Below are 21,540 nucleotides of genomic sequence, written 5' to 3' on the forward strand. Positions count from 1 at the left end.
TTGCTCTGGTGATGGACAGGATAACAGATGAGGTAAGACAGGAGTCCCATGGACTATGATGTTTGCAGATGACATTGTGCTTTGTAGCGAGAGCAGGGAACAGGTGGAGGAAAATTTGGAGAGGTGAAGGTATGCTCTGGAAAGGAGCGAATCAAGGTTAGCTGCAGCAAGACGGAATACATGTGTGTGAATGAGAGGGACTCAAGAGGAAAGGTGAGGCTACAGGGAGCAGAGGTAAAGACAACTAAAGGTTTTTACAAGGTAAAAAAAATAAACATGGGAAAGTCCCCCATGACACAATGGCTTGTAGATCCACCTTTTGCAGCAATAACTTGAGGCAATCGTTTACTGTATAACTTCTTTCACATCGCTGTGGAGCAATTTTGTCACAGTCTTCTTCACAACATTGCTTGGGGTTTTTGGGCATTCACATGTGCACAGCTCTTTTAAGGCCCCACCACAGCATTTCAGTTGAGTTGTGGACTGGACTTTGACTAGGTTGTTCCAAAATCTTAATTATTTTATTTTTCAGCCATGCTGGTGTAGATTTACTTGAGTCCTTTAGATCATTGTCCTGTTGCATGACCCAATTTTGACAAAGCTTTAGATGTCAGACATATGGCTTCACATTTGCCACTGGAATACCCTGGTATATACTGTAGAGGCATCCTGTCATTGATGAACATTCAGTACTTTGAAGTTACAATGTGTTGAAGTAGCAAATTGAAGTGGCATACGACTAAAATTATGCATTTTCCATAAACTATAATGAATAAGTCATGTAAAACGTTGTTTCCAGGATTTTATTTACATTGATTAAAGCAAAAACAAACAAACAAACAAACAAACAAGTATTTCAATAAATATTCAGAGGTAAAGAGCAGTTATAGTGGCTAGAGTTAGAATAAGTTATTATAGAGATGGTAATATGGTTTTATGCCTGAAAGAGTACATCAGATGCAGTATTTGCTTTGAGGATCCTGGTGAAGAAGTACAGAGAAGGTAATAAAGAGTTCCATTGTGTCTTTGTAAATTTAGAGAAAGCATACGACAGTGTGCCGAGAGAGGAGCTGTGGTGTTGTATAAGAAAGTCTGGAGTGGCAGAGAAGTATGCTAGAGTGGTGCAGGGCATGTATGAGAGCGCTAAGACAATGGAAGATGTGCTGTGGTGTGACAGAAGAGTTCAAGGTGTAGGTGGGTCTGCATCAAGGATCGGCTCTGAGCCCCTTTTTGTTTGCCTTTTTGCTCTGGTGATGGACAGGATAACAGATGAGGTAAGACAGGAGTCCCATGGACTATGATGTTTGCAGATGACATTGTGCTTTGTAGCGAGAGCAGGGAACAGGTGGAGGAAAATTTGGAGAGGTGAAGGTATGCTCTGGAAAGGAGCGGAATCAAGGTTAGCTGCAGCAAGACGGAATACATGTGTGTGAATGAGAGGGACTCAAGAGGAAAGGTGAGGCTACAGGGAGCAGAGGTAAAGACAACTAAAGGTTTTTACAAGGTAAAAAAACTAAACATGGGCAAGTCCCCCATGACACAATGGCTTGTAGATCCACCTTTTGCAACACTGAAATAAAACATTAAATTAGTAGTAAAACATTTAAAGTAGTAAAAACTACCACATTTTTAATAAATTATTAAAATAAAAAAGTCAACCAATCCCGTTGTGAAATTAACTTAAACACAAAATTAGCCTGAGGATTTGTACTTGGTACATACTTTCTGGAAACTGTTTTTCTAAATCAGACCTTACTCTGAGGAACTACTTTCTCATCATTCAGTGTGAACAGCTGGAGGTGACTCGTTTGCTGCTGAGACATTTGGACAGGCTGAAACTCATCCTTGGAGGTGGTGATGAACCAGCCTGGGTATTTGACCGACTCAAAGGTGTTAAGGGTGTCACCAGAGCTGTTCCTCAAGAACAGAAAGCGTTCCATGCCATCATTCTCCTTGATCGCCTTCAGACTCTCTTTGTCTTTTACCTCCTGCAAAAAATAATTAATTAATCACATGTATAATACAAGTTAGTGATCCCCAATTTTGACTTCATCAGATATTTAGACTTACTGCTGTGCAAATGTTTTAGTTATGTCTCTTTTTTTAAACTAAATTTTTGCACCCCAATTTACCTCTGGCCAATGCACTTCACTTTTCCTTTAAATATAATCATTTAAATACTTTTTTTAAAACTTTGTATTAATCAATGTGTATGAAATGTTTGAATCATCTTTTAATGATGCATCTAATTTACAGGCATTTTTGTAACATTCCACCACATTTACACTGTATTTCATTTATTTCTAGTAAATACTTGTTCACCAGAATGTTGCATCATCTGGGCAACTGACACTAGTTGAAGTGACAGTGACAAATTATCACATTGCAAAATCACCCAATGACAGTTCACTACTTAATCAGATCTGTGCTTTAATTGTATTTTCTTGTTTGTGAGTAACTTTGAGGAAAAAAACCCAGCCGTGTGCCAAATGTCTAGATAGATTTTGTCAGATGATTATGTTTACATACCTCTATGACCAGAGAAGGAGTGCCATTATCCGAAGTGCATGAGAGAAAGATGTTGCTCTTTACAATCCCTAAACATACAGCCTGGCCTTTTGTGTTGTCTCTGCAGTTTGGTGGATTGTAGGCTGAAAGGTTAAACCATGCTGTCAAAAAAAGAAATCACTTAGTTAAATGAAAATACTGTAGAGCTTACACAGTTTTTTAATGGACAACCAAGTCAAAAGGATGCAGTGGCAAGAAAGAATGATGATTAAAAAGTGAGAATGATGAGGCACCTAATGATGTATTTAAACTGAATTTTGACTTAGGCTTTAAAATCGAATAAATGCATTTAAATTGTTAGTAACAAAAGTGGTTGGTTTACTTTTATTCTCCTCGTTTCCACCTTTCAGAGTGAATGCCAGCAGATAGTTGTTCCTCTGCACCAAGGCCTTTTTAGACTTGTCACATATAGTGCACTGCACAACCTTATCCTGCCTGCTGTAGCTCTTGGATTCACTGCAGTCCAATTTGATTACATTTGTCTCTGTGTGATAAAGACAAATGTGTGTCAATGCTTACAGAATCAGTTTCATCATCTCACACCACAGTAAAAGTAAGATTATATGCATATATATTAGTATTTGAGCCACACCTTCAATCACATTCTCCAGGAAGATTTGAAAGAGCTCCCGGTCACTAAACTCCGTGGACTGAACTCTTTCAGTGTGCTTCAGCCTCTGCAGAGCGATTACAACATTAGCAACAGAGCGCATACTAAGAGGCTCCTTGGTGACTTCGATACGGAGTCCCTTGTGCAGGTCACATCTGCCACTCTGTAACACACCAGAGTCCATCATGAGATCAGGTTTTGATAAGGTAAAAAGAAACACTAAATATGTTTATGCTTTACAAATGCTTATCAATGACTTACCATGGCCAAAGGATCAGAGCAGTTCATCTCATCAAAGCCCATGTCATCAGAATCAACTCCACTGTCAATTTCAATGTAGCTGTAAAGAGGGAATGAATTCATCAATAAGTGTGTTCATTTCTTCACCTAGCATACTAAAAATTCTCTAATCTCTAACTATATTGTGCAGCAGACCAGGGGTCCGTTCTTCGTACGCCGGATTTGATTGTTGTGGATTTGTCCTGATCTCGGATTGTTTCGTTCTTCAATGCGCTTATCCATAAGCTTGAACCTGCTCGGGAGCAGGTTTATTTAATCTAAACAGGATTTAGGCTGCGCTCCTGATGGATTATGATTGGTTGAAATGGCGAGGTCACATCTGATTGGTTAAAGAGCACGACTGACTCACGTGGGAAAATAAAAAGTATATGCCCCCCTGCCATGGACCCCCCCCCCCCTACATAATCGATATCAATTATTATATTAGAACATAAATTTATAGTGTGGACGAAGCCGGTGCGTTCCCCATCCGATCATTTTTTTTCATGAACACGGCGTTGTCTCAAGAAATATCTGCGTACACACGAAACCACTGAAAACGGTGTAGTATATATGCCAGACCAGTATGGGGCGCTGTAATTCTGCCATAGAGATACACTACACAGAGAAGAAGACTTTGAGCATGCGCATAACCTTGCGCGCTGTATACGAACCAAGATGGTGTTGTCCATTATCGCTTGTGTTTCTTAGAACGAGGGGAAAAAAATGATCGGATAGGGAACGCACCGGCTTCGTGTGGACAGGCCCTTAGCCAGATCGGAATTAGCACGATGATCTCATCTTAGATGCGTCTATTTATCTTGGATGTGTCAAGCGACATACGAAGAACGAACCCCAGCAACATAGACATCATACAAATAAAAACACCCAGCATGTTTTTTTTTTTTTTAAACTTTTTTTAATCTCATCAACAGAAGCAAATGTGATATAGATGAAATGTGCATCTATATTCTTGAATGCTTAAACCTCTCAACCAGAAAGCCCTTATGATTTAGATTAGTAGCAAAGTTTATTTCCCCAGACTTGGAAATGGGTAACTAAGTAGTTTAAGAGCATTGATATAAGACTCTAATCCAGATAAATTAAACTCCATAATGCTAATGTAATAAGGCATTGTCCTCATAAATGTATTTTATTAACTGCTTCCAAGACCAGACTTACCTTTTCAGTAATAATAAATCTTTGTCAGCCATTTCTAAAAAAGAAAAAAAAAAAAAAGGACATTTTATTCAATCCATCAATGAGTAAATCTGTCACACAGATCTCCTGCATGTGCACAAAATAAACGCAATACATACCAGTGGTTTGTATCAGATCAGACTAGAAGCTGCTGGTTAAAGTCCTTGTGTCTTTGTGACTTGTTGGGTCATGGAGTCTTGCGTTTATACTGCGGTATTTAGGCTATTCTATTGCGAAAGCAGGTATAAGATCTTTGCACAACGGCACTTTGCGAAACTTCCTTCAAAGAAATCACAATCACCGTAGAACAACTTTTTGTGCTTACTCTCTCTTTCTCCTTTTAAAAGATTTATTTAAAAAAGTAGCTGTATTATTATTATTATTATTATTATCATAAAAACAACAACAATAATAATCGTTTAAGTGTCCCGCAGGTTAAATGTTCTCAGGTGTGTATTAAAGTGATCATTACCTGCCATGACATTTATATTGAAGTATTGGATTTCCCTTGTGATTGTTTCCCCCCATAGGTATCAAGATAGACTTGCAGGGGTCCGTTCTTCGTACGTTGCTTGACACATCCGAGATGAACCGTCACATCTAGAGATCATCGTGCTAACTACGATCGGTTCTTCGAGCTCACCTGTTGTTGATGATTAGTATAGCTGGATTGAGTTGTCTAGGATTATTGCGCGTTTGTGCGTTGGTTTACAAGGCGATATGCATCAACAGTAGAAACACTGATCACAAGCCCTCCGATCGGTTCACAATTTTTTTTGTAACACGTGTTATGCGCTGAAATGCCCCGTGCCATGGTTTGCCCCCCCCCCCCCCACACACACACATAATCGCTATTAAGTATTATATTAGAACATACATTTATAGGTTAATGGTTTACAAATTACATGAGACAATAAAATAAAATAAGCAATATAAAAATTATGTTGTATATGAAAAAATAGAAATAATATTTTTTCAAATACATGTATACTTTTATATTGTTTGTTATAATAAAATTAGTTTCGTCCAATTTATCATTATAAAAAATATTTATTTTTATTATAGGCTATATGATTATTTATTTTGCATATTCATGACAAACCCCTGAAAAATAAATGTGTCATAAAATAAACAAAAGAATTTGTATTAATGGTCTTGACGGCTATCTCGTGCCTGGTTTATCATAATATTAATAATATAATATTTGATAATAAACCTATGAATTTATCGTAGAAGCGCATCGAAGAACGAAACAATCCAAGATCAGGACAAATCCACAACAATCAAATCCAGCTAACTGAGTTAGCGACGTACAAAGAACAGACCCCAGGACATTGTTAGCATAAAAACACTAGTATGCAAAGAAATTAAATAGCTTTTTACCTCATGATGTTGTTCTGAGGCAGAGCGTTCCACTCTTCCACAAGTGCTACACGCAGTTCTGCCAGGTCACGTGGGGGTGGGGTACGTTCACGGCGGTGTCTAGGTATCAGTGGAGTCACCTGTAACGGTCGTCTGGCATTCAAGCCAAAGCGGTGGAGTCGGTTGCGAATGGTTTGTCTGGAAAACCCTAGTACCCCTTGCATCTTGTGACTGGCCCTGCAGCTGTGTGGCAGTTGCATAACGATGTCTGAGTGCATAGGTCCTTAAATACTGGTCATCGTTGCGGTCTCGGGGGGCTCCACTCTTGGGTCTGTCATGTCTTGATGCAAATCTGCTGATGACTCTTTGAGACACAGCAAGTTTGCGTGCAACATCTACTGTAACTGCCTGCCACCGACCCGAAGGCGCGTTATGGCCAGGTGGCACTGCTCGTCCGTTAAGTTGTGTGTTTATGGCTGTTTGAATGAGGAACTTGGGATGACTTAATGACAATACCAGCGTTTTATACGCACAGAATGTTGAAAAAGGTTGTCTTTTGGGATTGGCACACCTGTACACAATGAAGCCATTACAAGGAAAACACAAAATGAGGTGTGTCTATCACACAATACAATAGCCTCCCATTCCCAAAAATGTCTGAAGGTAAACTAATACTGTATGTATCACATCCACTAAGTCTCTCACAATTTATAATAATTTATTGTGAGTAGTGTAGTGTATAAAACATGGGTATGGTAGCAGTTATAGCTTAAACCTGTTTAATTGGTTTGTAAACAGGAAGCTGGCAAGATAATACATCATACATATGGATCATATGGATGGGTTTAAGCAGGGACTTTGAAGGGTTTTCAGCTTATATATTTTTTCCCCAAATGTCACAAACACAAAGGGTATTAAAGGTTATAATTTTTCTCTCTCTATGAAGAAGGGTGGTGAAAGTTTAGAAAATAGAAGACAGTGAAATTAATTGTACAACATTTTGGATTTTTAGGATTTTTTCTAACATTATGGCATTTAGGAGTTACGAGAACGTAACTTCCAGTTTGTAATGAGGAAGAAAATACTTCCTCTGTTTGTAGTGTGATGTTATATGTGATTCTCCTTGAACTTTCATTTTAATCAGATGGGATGAATGTCAAACCTTGAGTAAAAAATAGAGAAATCAATGAATAAAAGGTCTACAGGTAGTGACATGACCTGAAGCAAGATGGCAGCTTAAAATTTTTTTTTTTGGCTGCCGTATATCTGGTTGGTCAATGGGGGAGTTGGGAGAAGGAATCTGTGACAACCTGTTTTGTTTTGTGTTATTTGAGCCCTATTGTTTGGGGATGGGGGGCGAGGGGTTGTGTTTAGCAGAGCTAATTGTACTTCAGATGTATGTTGTCTTAATTAACTTCATTCCTGTTAAACAACAGCATTCAAATACTTTGTACTGCATTGATACATGTCCAACCTGACTAGGGTGGACACATGGAATGTGAAGGGTATGCATGGGCAGTTTAATCAAAAGAAAGAAAATTTTAACATTCTTGAAGAAAGAAAAGATAAGAATTGCACTTCTACAGGAGTCACATTTGTAAGTTACGGAACATTCACAGCTCAAAAGAGACTGGATTGGTCAGGTATATTTCAATTATCTCAATGAGAGAACTACAACCAGGTTTTAAAGACTACACCCTCTTCCTGCCAGCAGTTAAAAGATTGGAACTGCTTCATAAAACTTCACCCAATGTGCTCCCCTGTTTACTTCATCTATTTCAGTTCATACCCTGTTATTTGAATAATTTTTTAAGGGTCTGAACGCAGCTATTAGTAAGTTTATAGGGAATAATAAAAACCCAGGATCTAATTCACTTTTCTTCTCAAGCCAAAGGAGTATGGAGGTAGATCTTTGCCCAACATGCAGATGATTTTTAAATAATACAGACTCCCTGTGGGTCAGTATGGAATCTTTCGCATGTGCTAACATCTCTTCCATTTATTAATTTTAGGAAGATCCGACCAGTAGTTGAAAATTTTTATTCAACCCCATTTGGGCTCGGGAAGATCTGAGTCTCCCCAGGAATTTGACCATGCAATTCACAATCACCTTGAACCCTGATTTCCCTGCTTTGTTAGCCAGTATTGGCCTTCAGACCTGAAAGCGTATTTTAATTTAGCCAGTGTATTTACAGATAATGTTTTAAAATTCTGTGAGACACTTATAATGTATTATTAACTTCCTAAAACAGATTCTTTTAAATTTCTTCAGCTATGTCATTTTATTAAATCTGAAATATAACATGGTTAATTCTTCTGGAAAATTTCTGATATTGAGAAGTGTCTCCTTCTCTTGCGAGCGATGAAGGGTTAGATTTACTACCTGTATGGCTCCATTTTATCAGGAACCTCTTTACCTTTAAATCCTCTAAGAAAGGTTTGGCAAATAGATATGGGCCAATTATTCACTGATGATGTGTGAAGAGAAAAGAATCACATGACACATCATGACTCAAAGAATTTAATCCACCCTCCACTAGATGAGACAAGATACAGTCTGTCAGTAATATATTGTTTGATGTCACAACCGGGAAGTGAGAAGTGCAGGGTTACTGGCCTAATCATGTGCAGGGTTACTGGCTTGATCCTAAATTTAAGTCACAGTTTGTAACTCTTAAAGTTAATAGGTATCTGCTGAATTGCCCCTAGGGTTTACTAACTCTAAAAGCTAATTGAGGGTACATTAGATGCACTTTAGTAGATTAAAATGAACGACTAAATAAATCTCTAGCATTAAATCCAGCAATAAGGTTTGGTAGTATGAATTGAGGACAATTTAAAGAGTCACTTTCCCCCCAGAAAAAAAAGAATAATGTTTCAATGCTGTTAACACTTAAGTAATGGCCATGTTTCAACATTTACACTCACCTAAAGGATTATTAGGAACACCATACTAATATGGTGTTTGACCCCCTTTCGCCTTCAGAACTGCCTTAATTCTACATGGCATTGATTCAACAAGGTGCTGAAAGCATTCTTTAGAAATGTTGGCCCATATTAATAGGATAGCATCTTGCAGTTGATGGAGATTTGTGGGATGCACATCCAGGGCACGAAACTCCCCGTTCCACCACATCCCAAAGATGCTCTATTGGGTTGAGATCTGGTGACTGTGGGGGCCATTTTAGTACAGTGAACTCATTGTCATGTTCAAGGAATCAATTGGAAATAATCGAGCTTTGTGACATGGTGCATTATCCTGCTGGAAGTAGCCATCAGAGGATGGGTACATGGTGGTCATAAAGGGATGGACATGGTCAGAAACAATGCTCAGGTAGCCCGTTGCATTTAAACGATGCCCAATTGGCACTAAGGGGCCTAAAGTGTGCCAAGAAAACATCCCCCACACCATTACACCACCACCACCAGCCTGCACAGTGGTAACAAGGCATGATGGATCCATGTTCTCATTCTGTTTACGCCAAATTCTGACTCTACCATTTGAATGTCTTAACAGAAATCGAGACTCATCAGACCAGGCAACATTTTTCCACAACTGTCCAATTTTGGTGAGCTCGTGCAAATTGTATCCTATTTTTACTATTTGTAGTGTTTTACCCGGTGGGGTCTTCTGCTGTTGTAGCCCATCCGCCTCAAGGTTGTGCGTGTTGTGGCTTCACAAATGTTTTGCTGCATACCTCGGGTGTAACGAGTGGTTATTTCAGTTAAAGTTGCTCTTCTCTATCAGCTTGAATCAGTCGGCCCATTCTCCTCTGACCTCTAGCATCAACAAGGCATTTTCGCCCACAGGACTGCCGCATACTGGATGTTTTTCCCTTTTCACACCATTCTTTGTAAACCCTAGAAATGGTTGTGCGTGAAAATCCCAGTAACTGAGCAGATTGTGAAATACTCAGACTGGCCCGTCTGGCACCAACAACCATGCCACGCTCAAAATTGCTTAAATCACCTTTCTTTCCCATTCTGACATTCAGTTTGGAGTTCAGGAGATTGGCTTGACCAGGACCACTCCCCTAAATGCATTGAAGCAACTGCCTTGTGATTGGTTGATTAGATGATTGCATTAATGAGAAATTGAACAGGTGTTCCTAATAATCCTTTAGGTGAGTGTATAACAAATGTCCCATATGATTGCTACATTATACATCTGCAAATCTAGGGATGAATAAATGTTTTCCTATTCTTAAATTCTTAAAATCCTTTCTTTATTTATTTATTCTTCTTCTTCTTCTTCAGTAAATGTTCATTTCTGGTAAGGATCATGGTAATATTGCAGTTTTCCTTTTTACAGGCGTAATGTTTTTATTATTTATTCAAATAGTGAATACAGACAAATTAAATGGGATGTTGGAAAGAATAATTGCTTATTTTATAGGCTGTGTACTTAACCATTAACAAGGCCAAACTGCATTCCCTACAATGCTATGGACAAATATAATTTTAAAAACAGGAACAATTAAAAGGAAGAAACAAACTCTTAAGCATATTATTTACAACAATGTTGAATCTGAATTTTTATTCCTATTCTATTTCTATTGTGCAAAGATTATAAACTACAAAAGTGTTTTTTTGGGGGTTTTTTTGGAAAATGTCACAATTAGTGTAAGGTTTGTTTAAAGTTTTCCACCAACACAGATTTAACCAATCATTGTGAGCTCTTATAAATGCAACATATCGTTAATCCTCTGGTTTAGAAATTTCTGGTTTTCCTAATGTGTGTTCATATAAAGATGGGTTTCCATATTTTAAGAAAAATAGTGCAACAGAAACATTTCTTGCTGTAAATTCCACGCTAAGGAGTACTCTCCTGTTTAAACACGTCCGATTGACGGAAGCAGACATAGTCTTCTCGTACACTAAACTTCCTCCTTCAGTCCAGTCAGTCTGACTGCAAAACCGGTCTGGTTCCTTTTATGGTTTCTTCCTATTGCCATATAAGAGTTTTTTTCCTTGCCACCACCACCCTTGGCTTGCTCATCGAGGACAATCTTTTTTAATTTAAACCTATTTTCACACACATTTCACCCTTTTCTTCTTCTTTTTAATCCTGTAAAGTTGCTTTGTGACAATGAACATTATTATATAGCAGTATATAATTCATTGTTGTAAATAATATGTTGTAAATAATATACTGTAAATAAAATTCAATTGAATTAATTGTATTAGCTCATTTTACAGTGGTAGATAAAAGTATTGAGACAATTTAAATCGAATGTTTTACACTAATGACAGTCAAGACAATTCAATTGCTATACAGGAAGCTACAAGTCTTGACAAGGTTAAGAGTCAGAATGACGTCTGCAGTACGCTTCCAGATAACGTCTGGTGCCACTTGCTCAATCCATACCTGTTTGAATGCTTCCTAAAGATTAGATTGTGTCCATGGCCACTTCAACATTTTAACTTTGTTGGTCTTAAGCCATTTTGCCACAACATTGGAAAAATGCTTGTGGTCATTATGCATTGTGCTGCAGTATCTGAGTGAACTGCTAGTGTCTTACGATCCAGCACGCCTACTTCAATCAAATGATGCAGGCTGCTTGTTAGTACCGCGTATTATGAAAACTACAGCTGGGGGCAGAGCTTTTTCTTACAAAGACCTAAAGTTATGGAACAGCCTTCCAAATAGTGTCCGGGACTCAGACACAGTCTCAGTGTTTAAGTCCAGGCTAAAAAACTATTTATTTAATCAAGCATTTTTATAAATAGATTTGCCTTAGATAAAGGAGCAGATCTGGGGGACTCAAGGTTGTAGAATATTACGTTGAACTGGTATGTTTAGATTCTGTCTTTCCCACTCTCATTGATCACTCAGGTTTGTTGAGGGTGAGGTGATTATTTGCTTTACATCTCAGGGAGCCCTCATGTCTGTGGTTCCTTCTGGCTCTCCCTTTTAGTTATGCTGTAATATAGTTAGTCCTGCCGGAGTCTCTGCTTGGACTCTACACTAAATATACATTTACCTTATACATTATGTGACTGTGACCAGACCTAACTGTTATCTCTCCTCTTCTGCTCTCCCCTCTCCTGTTCTCTCTTCCCCTCTCTCTCCTTCCCTCTCTCTGTCGAGCTACACATGTCGTTCCTGAGCTGCCAGTGATCCAGACTCCCTCTGCAACCTGTCAAGCTCATCCTGGTGCCCTGCTTCTGGTTGGAGATCTCATCACATGGATACTCCATGTGTCTCTTTAGGATGCGTCCGGTGTCTGGGGACGGTTTCACTCTACCATGAAGACGGTTCTTCGACTGATGTTGAAAGCTGGTTCTCTGAGGACTTGACTGCAGTTACTTGGTAGTTCAGGACTGTAATTTCCTACGAGTCTACCTAAGTTCTCCAATAACTACCTGGACTTTATATTAACATCAATTAACATCAACTGTTATAGCTGAATTGCCTGCCACCTTACACAGTATGAATGCAGATCAATTCCTGCTTTCTGTTTTACCCAAATGAGGATGGGTTCCCTGTTGAGTTCCTCTCAAGGTTTCTTCCTATTGCCATTTTAGGGAGTTTTGTCTTGCCACTGTCGCCCTTGGCGTGCTCATCAAAGACTATCTGACCATTTTGATTCATACACATTCACATTCCATATAAACTTAAATAATAATAATATGTTTAATTTTTATAGCGCCTTTTAAGAACCCAAGGTCACTTTTACAAAAGAATACAAGCAATGACAATTGACAAACAAGATACATCAGAAAAAACAGAGGGGACATTTAGACAAGCAAGTGTTGACAACAAGGAACCATTGATAGTAACATCAAAAGGTCTAGCAACTTTGTGAGAGAAGAGGAAGAGAGGAGAAAAAGTTATTTAGATGTAGTGAATAGATGAGTTTTAAGTTGAGATTTAAAGATCTGAAAAGAGGAGGCAGCCCGAATATTATGGGACAGCTTATTCCACAGTGTTAGAATTATTTTATATATAAAGGAGTAATTTCTACTCTCTTGCTCTCTTCCTCATAGATCTGATATTAACGTGTTAAATCTTTCCTGTTGCTATCTTCCTGTCTCCTCTTGCATCTGCTCCTTAAGGTGTGAACGCTCCCACGCTCACCTTCCCATTCTCTCTTCATGTCTCTCTCCCCCTCTCTGTCTCTCCCCCTCTGTCTCCTTCCCCCTCTCCCCCTAACTCGAGCCAACATCTTGTGATCTGTCTCTGGACGGACACCTCTCTATCTTCCTCTCCTTTGATTCTTCAGGATCTCACCAGGACATTTACAGTGGTTCATGTTCTTTGTAGTAACATATGTCTATGGCACAGGCGTTTGGTCAAACATATATAAACCCCATCTTTTGCTGTTAATAAACAGAGACCTTTCTGACAGACGTGTGTGTGTGTTTGACTGAGTCTCTCCTGGCGCCAGAGAAGCTTACCGAAGCACAGCGGACAGACCGAGCAACTCGCCTCTCCTACTACGTAACTTTAGAAAAAACTTTACACACAGCTTGGGGCCTATAATACAAAAGGCCCTACCACCCACTGTAGAGAGCTTCTACTAGGGCACAACAAGCAAATTGTCACTGCTAGATCTAAGAGTCCATAGATCTGTATGGTTGCACTTACTCTGCAAGATTTTGAGGTGCAAGTCTATGATAGGCCTTATAAAATAAGATTAAAAGTTTGAACTGGAACCGTTTGGATACAGGAAGCCAGTGAAGTTGGTGAAGGATAGGAGTGATATGTGCAGATTTTTAGTTAAATGTAAGAGCACGAGCTGCTGCGTTTTGTACCATTTGGAGACGATTGATAGCTTTGGCAGGTAAGCCACCATAAAAGGAGTTACAATAATTAGAGATGGGCCCGATCCAATATGATATCGGTATCGGGTCCGATATAGCCGTAAGTCCGTCATCGGATATCGGTCGGACAGGCCCGATCTATATATTCCAGTTCGCAGTTGCACTGGACCTTAAACTCGACGCAATGCACCACTCCTTATTCCATACCATGAATCTGCGGCAACTTCGATCTGAGCAATCGAATAACATTAGCCGTTGTTGTGAACAAAATGTCGCTCGTTTGGAGATACTTTAGTTTGGAAACGCCGAAAAGCAAGGCGGCTACTTGCAATGTGTGTAAAGCCAGCGTGCCGAGGGGTGGAAGTACGGTTGTGTCGTACAATACAACTAATTTAATCATGCACCTGCAGAGATTTCACGGGAAAGAGTACCAGGAGTTTATGCTAGCAAACAGGGAAAAAGACACCAGGCAGCAGACGCTCGTTGACGTTTTCCAAAAACGTTTTTTTTAACTGACTTTTTTTTTTTTACTCTGAAGTATTTATTTCTTTGCAGTTTTATTTTAAAGCCTTATTCAGTTGGTGCTGTTCTTGGGCTGTTGCTTGACCTGTCAAATAGATGCGTCTGGGCTTATTGTTTTTAGTTTTTTTGATAGATATTTATTTAAAATGTATTAGTTTTGCACTTTTATTTTTTACACAGTTGTTGCAGCTAAAATGGACATAATACTTGAACTTATTTCAACCAAGATTGTTGTGTTTTTGATATTTACAAAATTTTACAGCAATTTAGTGGAGCAAGGTCATCCAAAACATCATTAAGAGTTTCATTATAGATTGAGAGTATCTCATCAGGGCTCGAAAGATTAAGTGCAGATAAGAGAGGGGAGACAGCAATAGATGCCAGAGAAACAATCTCCTCCTGAACGTCAGTAAGACAAAGGAGCTGATAGTGGACTTTAGTACAAAGCAGGTGAGGAACTACCAGACCCCAGTCATCAACAGGAGCCCAGCGGAGAGAGTGGACAGTTTCAGATACCTCGGTGTTCACATCACGCAGGACCTGGCATGGTCCTGTCACATCAACACCGTGGTAAAAAAGGCCCGGCAGCGTCTCTACCACCTCAGACGCTTGAGAGACTTTAGACTGCCCTCCAAGGTGCTCAGGAATTTCTACTCCTGCACCATAGAGAGCATCCTGACGGGAAACATCACGACCTGGTTCGGGAACAGCACCATGCAGGACAGACGAGCTCTACAGAGGGTGGTGCGATCAGCTGAGTGACTCATCATCCGCATCGAGCTCCCTGACCTGCACTCAATCTACACCAAGCGGTGCTTGACCAAGGCCAGAAAGATCGTGAAGGACCTCAGCCACCCCAATAACGGACTGTTTACTCTGTTGCGGTCAGGGAAGCGATTCCGCTCCTTGAAGGCTAACACAGAGAGACTGAGGAGGAGCTTCTTCCCGCAGGCGATAAGGTCTCTCGACCACAACCACACCACTATGCAGAACTAACAATCTTTTCATCTTTTTCATAATTGATCAAAATCTATCAATCTTCATACATTCATGAACGCTATGGACAATTACATGCTCACCTTCCTTTATATATACACTACATGTCGTACGTTACATCCTGGACCATTGCACAATGACACTTTAATAACTTTGCACACCTTCCTTCACAACTACACTACATTTTACAGTTTTATGTTTACATCCTGGACCAGTGCACAAAGACTCTTTAATAACCTCTGCACAAAGTCACTTTCTTCTATGCATATTTGCACACACAGCACAGTATATTTCAATTTGTACAGTAGATTTCTATTTTTGCACATCATATTTCTATTTTTATTTTTAGTTCTATTTTTCCTAGTTTAATTTAATTTTTTTATTTAATTTCTATCGTATCTCTTTTATTCATATTTATTTCTTATTTGTAAACTTTAATTCTCTTCTAGGGTCAATGGCAGTCGTATAATGCATTTCACTACATTTCGTACTGTGTATGTTTGTGTATGTGACAAATAAAATTTGAATTTGAATTTGAATTTAGTAGCAGTGAAATTGTTAATGGTTACAGACTTCAGGTTACGGTAAGATATAGTAGATTTAGTTTTTGGTTTTAACAAAGGCAAAGAAAAACCAACAACAATGAGTTTATGGTCAGAGATGCCCAATTCATAACCCTTAAGACAGCACTCACAGAAAAAACAGTGCAGCAACACTAAACAAAATCCACGTTAGCCAGGCCCAGCTAGGTACGATCCACAAAACCATACCAGACACAGCTCGCTAAACAAGTGGAAAACTTATTTACCAGAGGCGTCAAGCGATAAGGGACCTACAGATAGACAAGTGCAGAGGGCTCGTGGAAAACGGTAAAATGTGGCCACATCACTCCACGTTAGCCAAGCCCAGATAGCAGCACCACAAAGAAACACTACTCAATTAAAAAAGTGGAAACTTACTCACCGTGAGTGCAGAGTGATAGAGCAAAACACGGGCAGAGGGCTTGCAGGGATTTCAAAAGTGAGACGCTGAACAGCAGTTTGCGAAGAAGCCAAAGGAAAAAAAGTTAACAGTCCAGCAGTATAAGAGTTCTACATTCTCCGATTTGATGATGTTACTGTTTATAAGGAGGTTCGAATGTTCCGTCCAAGCATCCAGGCACTGTTCCATTAAGTCCAAATGTCAAGTTCCAAGAAAACTCATCCAAGCGCTTGGAAACGGTGGTATCAGTTATTATATCCAGATAGCACTCTGTCACTGTTCTATTAACTCCAGGCGGTGTTGCCCAAAAAAGCACACTGAAGGATAGACAAGAAAAACGATTGACAAAATAACAGACTAACAAACAAAGATTGTGATGAGAAGCGGCAGCCACATCACACACAGCGTACTCTCACAGGAAAAACGATTTGGCATTTGGAAATTGCTCCCAAGAATAAATCAGACTTGTGGAGGTCAACAGGTGTTTTCCCAGGTCTTTTAATTTTCCTGTGACGTTAAACGTTCAGTTGCTATTGCAACTCTTGCTTTTTCAAGGCTGTTGGTGAAAAAAAGCTAGTAATGCGCATTGACCGACAGACGTCAGTTCATAAAAAGATTTACACACAGTGCATAAAGGATTATCTGTTACAACTGGGATTTGTCATGCCCAGCAAGTGAAAAAACTAAGAAATATCTAAAAGATTTATGTACTAATATATTCATAAACTACATTTGTAGTATACATGGTTTTATTACTTGTTAGTTGACTTTTACTGCATTGTTATGTGTTCCTACACTACAAGCCCAAGTAAGTTCTACATAGTTAATTTCTTATGCTATATATCAACAGCATGTAGAACTAGATTATTTTTGTATTTAAACTATTGTATTCTCTTTGACCGGTGTTTGTATTTAGATGATGTCCTTTCCATTCTTGAATTAATGCTGAAAAATATATAATACAATCTCTCATTGCCTTTACCTGCATTGGTCTGGGACTAATTTGTGATCTACACCACCATCTAATGGACGTCTACAGTAAAAAGTTGAAACAGAACTTTGAAATGTCCACACTCACATTTATTCCCTTAAAAAAGATTGAGAGATTGGGAGTATTTAATACATAAGCAGTATTTAATATCACAGAGAGGCTTAAAGTTTCTACAAAAACTACAAAACCAAATGACAATTTAGCTACCTCTTTTAACTAAACAAAAAAATAATTGTCTGCCAGTGATTACTTCCTCTATGGATGATGCTTTAAAAAAAAAACAACAACATGCAGCAGAACCTATTCTACAGTAGGGGGAAATAGTTGCCTTCTTATAAATATACTAGAACCTAAATTTAATTTACTATTTGTGTAAGGTAATATAATCTGATTTTAGCAACAAGCTATTAAAAATTTAAAAATAGATTAAATATGCATAATTTTGAATCAAATTTTAAAATTAATTCACATTAATATGATGCATCACATGCATTTTTCTGAATTTTAGGTCAAGTTAAAATATATGTCAGTCAGAAAGAAAAAAAACAAGCAAACAAAACAAAATCAGCAGTCACTTAATCCTAAAATAACAAGTATCTTGTTCTGGAGAAAATCAACAGAAAACATTTAATTAAGATGTTGGGGCAATATAAGGCATATTCCAAAGCCATCTGTTGTCTCTGAAAGTCAGGTATACAATTGAGTTCTTGAAAATGTCAAGTCAAACCATACAGTGAGCCGTCATGTCTTGTGGCCAGGGCCGGCGTCATCCTGGAGAAGGCCCAGCCCATCAGGATAAATAAAGAAATTTGGGGGGGAGGGGGAGGGGGGGGGGTCGCTTGGACAAGTGAACCCAAAATATGCCAGTAGATTCCCCCTACATCTCAACAGTCATAGCTTATTACTTTAAACAGTCACCAATCATTTGTCATTAACACTTTCTATAACATTAAACCAATTCATGACACAGAAGTACACAAATTACTCTCTTCCATGTGTACATGAACGGAAATCAGGAAGTCATTACAGCATGGTTTGAGTGCTGAGATGAAAATGGTACATTAAAGGGTAACATTATTTGATCATGATAAAAAGTCCAATAAAATTAATCGAATTATTATTTTTTTTCCCCCAGTGAATTTTGGCCAAATGTGTGCTCAAAGGATAATTCCCATCAGTTTAAAGAGATTTTTTTTTTTTTTAAAGCTGCCTGGTGATTTGGAGCCATGTAGAACACAACACTTTTAGATTAATTCTGTGCTGGTAGTTTAAGCTTGGCTGCTAAGCAGTACACAATGTAGTTCAATATGTAAAATAAGACGATGGAATTTCATTAGATTGTTGGTAACATCTTAATAAAACAAATGCTTGGACAGTTGAGCTGTAGCCCAAACAATGTTAAAAACTCACAGGGTTGCAGGTGTTACAATAAAGACAAAAAAAAAAAAAGGTATTCCCAGATTACATAGACATTGAAATATTTTTTTTTTTTTACTGTAAAGTGGTATGGTTTTGGGGTACAACAGCATCACCATGTATAAACACTGAAAGAATTGTATATCCTAAAACTGTGGAAGATGAACACACCACAAAACTGCAATGCATACTATGACAGATACACAAATTAAAAGCCAGAATTTATAAAAAAAATTAGACAAATCAACAAAAGGAGCAGTTCCAGCTGCCCATGCTGGCACTCAGTTGTCTATTGGCACATAATAATAATTATATATATATATATATATATATATATATATATATATATATATATATATATATATATATATAAAGATAAAACAAACAAGCAAAAAAAAAAAAAAACCTAAATAAAGAGCCAAGGCTTTAACACATAAGTATGCCACAAACACTCCCACAGAAAACAAAGCCAGAATCAGCACCAATGATTAATGAAATCTAGGAAGTTCTTACAAGTAAAAGTTAGAATAACTGCAAAAAAATCGAGCCAGATGAATCCTTGTCCAAGATCAGTTAGATCACAGAGCTTTTGTCTGGCCTGGAGCTATCAGTCCTCCATTCCAGCATTTTGCTCATACTTGCAAACTTCAGAAAGTGAGAGATCCATAAGATTCCACTGCAAGCTCTCACATGTTCACATTCTCTGTCGTGCAAGAAAAAAAAAAGAAAGAAATTCCAAATAAGTTTAGTTCTCCCACAAGAAATCACAGCCATAAATAGTTGGTTTTTTTTGTTTACAATGACCCAAAAACTATTACAAATATGAGACATTTGTGACTCTTATGACTGCAAACAGTTGCCACTTTACATTGCATATGGAATTCTGTAGTGTTACACTTCACACGATAAACCAAGTAGAATAATTGTAAAATGTATCTTAAATTATAGGGGCTAAATACAATAAGAGATTATAGTGATGTTCACATTACGGAGAAAAGCAGTCTTTGGAGGAAAAGTGAATTCACTAATTTTGTATATATTTGGGGCAGTGAGCCTTCAGCAAACCTGGAGGTTCCCTCCAGAAATAGGACAGTGTTCGAGGATTTTAAAAGAAATGACAAAATGTGGCCATAAACGAACATGGCCGCAGTGCAAGCAAAAAGTTAAGAGCCTCAAGTTTAAGTTGAAGAAGGCAAAACATGAGCAAAGATGTGTCGATATGCATGTGTCCTGTTTTAAAGGATAAAGTCTAAATCAAATTTGTATGCAATTATGAATGAGAACCATCATGAAAGGCAAATCCAATCTGATCAAAGACAGAACTATAACAATGTGGCTTGTAATGTGAACGTAGCCTATATCGCTTATTGTTTCAGCTGATCTTGGGTATAAATGCATGGTAAACAAACAGACTGCTTTAGAAGACACCAAGTTTTATTACAGTTCTTGACCCATAATTTTATCCTCTGCAGTAGTAGTAGTAAAGTGATTAGAAATATAAAATATAGAGATAAAGAAATTATACACAATCTACTGGGAAAAAAATAAGAACAGTGGACAAATTGTCAGCTGCAGAATGATTGGCACCCTTTAAAACATATAGGGGAAAAATATCTAGAAACAAAATGCAACAATGAATATCTGATATGGAAAAAATGTTTCTATAAAAATTTATTAAAGCAGTGCAACCTTTCTGCAAAACACTGGTTTCAAAATGGCTTGCAACCCACAATTAATATTTAATGAATATAAATATTTTTACCCATTATGCTCCCAAAGAGTGTCAATAATTCTGGAGTTGTAGTGCTAAAGAACATCTAATACAGGGGAAACTGGAATATACCTACTTATAGGGCTCAGCTAAAGAGGTATGGAGGTGAGTCTCAATGCAATTTACTTCTACATGCAAACAAGTTAGTTTTAAAGCATGTTCATAAGCAGTATCCCCTCCCACACACACTAATTGATGAAAGATTTAATGGTAAAAGTATGCCGCAAAAAAAAAAGTATTTTTGTTATTAACTAAGCAAAACTGTGCGTGCTTATGCAAAAATTTGCACATGCCCCTGTGCATGAGTAAATGCAAATGATGCTTCTCACACACACACACACACACACACACACACACACACATGCTGAGCACTGAACTTGCCTTTACCTCCACACACTTAACAGTAGTTGTCAATTGCATCAAAGAATGAAAAGTGAAGAGGAAAATCTAGCGTTGCCATAAAAGAGAACAGAAAATGGAGAAAAAAAGAGCCACAAGTTTGGTTAATATTAACAAAAAGTTATGTGAGTTCTTTTTACAACTGCCTCATAAGTCAAAAGTTTAGACACTAGTGATATTTCACCTTAAAAAGACAATTTTTTTTTTTTAAAGAGAATAATAGAGATTCCATTGATTGTCAATGTGTGCGCATTTTTGTGAGGCTTTGTTTTAAGGTGAAAGATCACTTAAATTTCCAAACAATGCACTGGTCCACTACTGTCCATTACCAAATGTTACGTTGATTGAGTCCGTGCCTTCGGTCACAGCTCTGTACCTTGGGTGGTGTTTTTCTCATTTAGGAGTTTGGTCTGGCTGTTAGGAAGGATCCTAATCTCTGGAGGGCCAGGGCTCTGTGATACCCGAGATGCCATCAAGGCATTGAGATACTGTAAGCGGGTAACCTGTGTGAAATAACAAAATAACAGGCAGAAAATGAGAAGAGGGGGGGGGGGGAAAAAGACAGGTATCAGAAATATACTTCTGTTAATTGTATATACAGTGACTACTGGTTTTAATTGGAAAACCAATGAAAAAAAAATCTAGTAAACAAATAGTTTTTTGTTTATTTCTGTTTGT

At 38.1% G+C, this 21,540-nt stretch overlaps 1 protein-coding gene across 1 annotated transcript in view; it reads right to left on the reverse strand.

The window, feature by feature from the left end:
- Positions 1 to 1,634: 1,634 nt before the first annotated feature.
- Positions 1,635 to 21,540, reverse strand: part of LOC128545458 (metal transporter CNNM3) — a 32,834-nt gene continuing 12,928 nt past the window's right edge. The window contains exons 7-13 of the mRNA XM_053515726.1: positions 21,239 to 21,365; positions 4,640 to 4,673; positions 3,440 to 3,518; positions 3,161 to 3,341; positions 2,891 to 3,052; positions 2,530 to 2,669; positions 1,635 to 1,988 (exon numbers count right to left, since the gene is read on the reverse strand). Coding sequence (XP_053371701.1) covers positions 1,746 to 1,988; positions 2,530 to 2,669; positions 2,891 to 3,052; positions 3,161 to 3,341; positions 3,440 to 3,518; positions 4,640 to 4,673; positions 21,239 to 21,365 — 966 coding nt within the window. The 3' untranslated portion in view covers positions 1,635 to 1,745. The remainder of the gene's footprint in view (positions 1,989 to 2,529; positions 2,670 to 2,890; positions 3,053 to 3,160; positions 3,342 to 3,439; positions 3,519 to 4,639; positions 4,674 to 21,238; positions 21,366 to 21,540) is intronic.

This window comes from Clarias gariepinus, chromosome 17, assembly GCF_024256425.1.
Source record: "Clarias gariepinus isolate MV-2021 ecotype Netherlands chromosome 17, CGAR_prim_01v2, whole genome shotgun sequence".
In the NCBI taxonomy this organism is placed as follows: Eukaryota; Metazoa; Chordata; class Actinopteri; order Siluriformes; family Clariidae; genus Clarias; species Clarias gariepinus.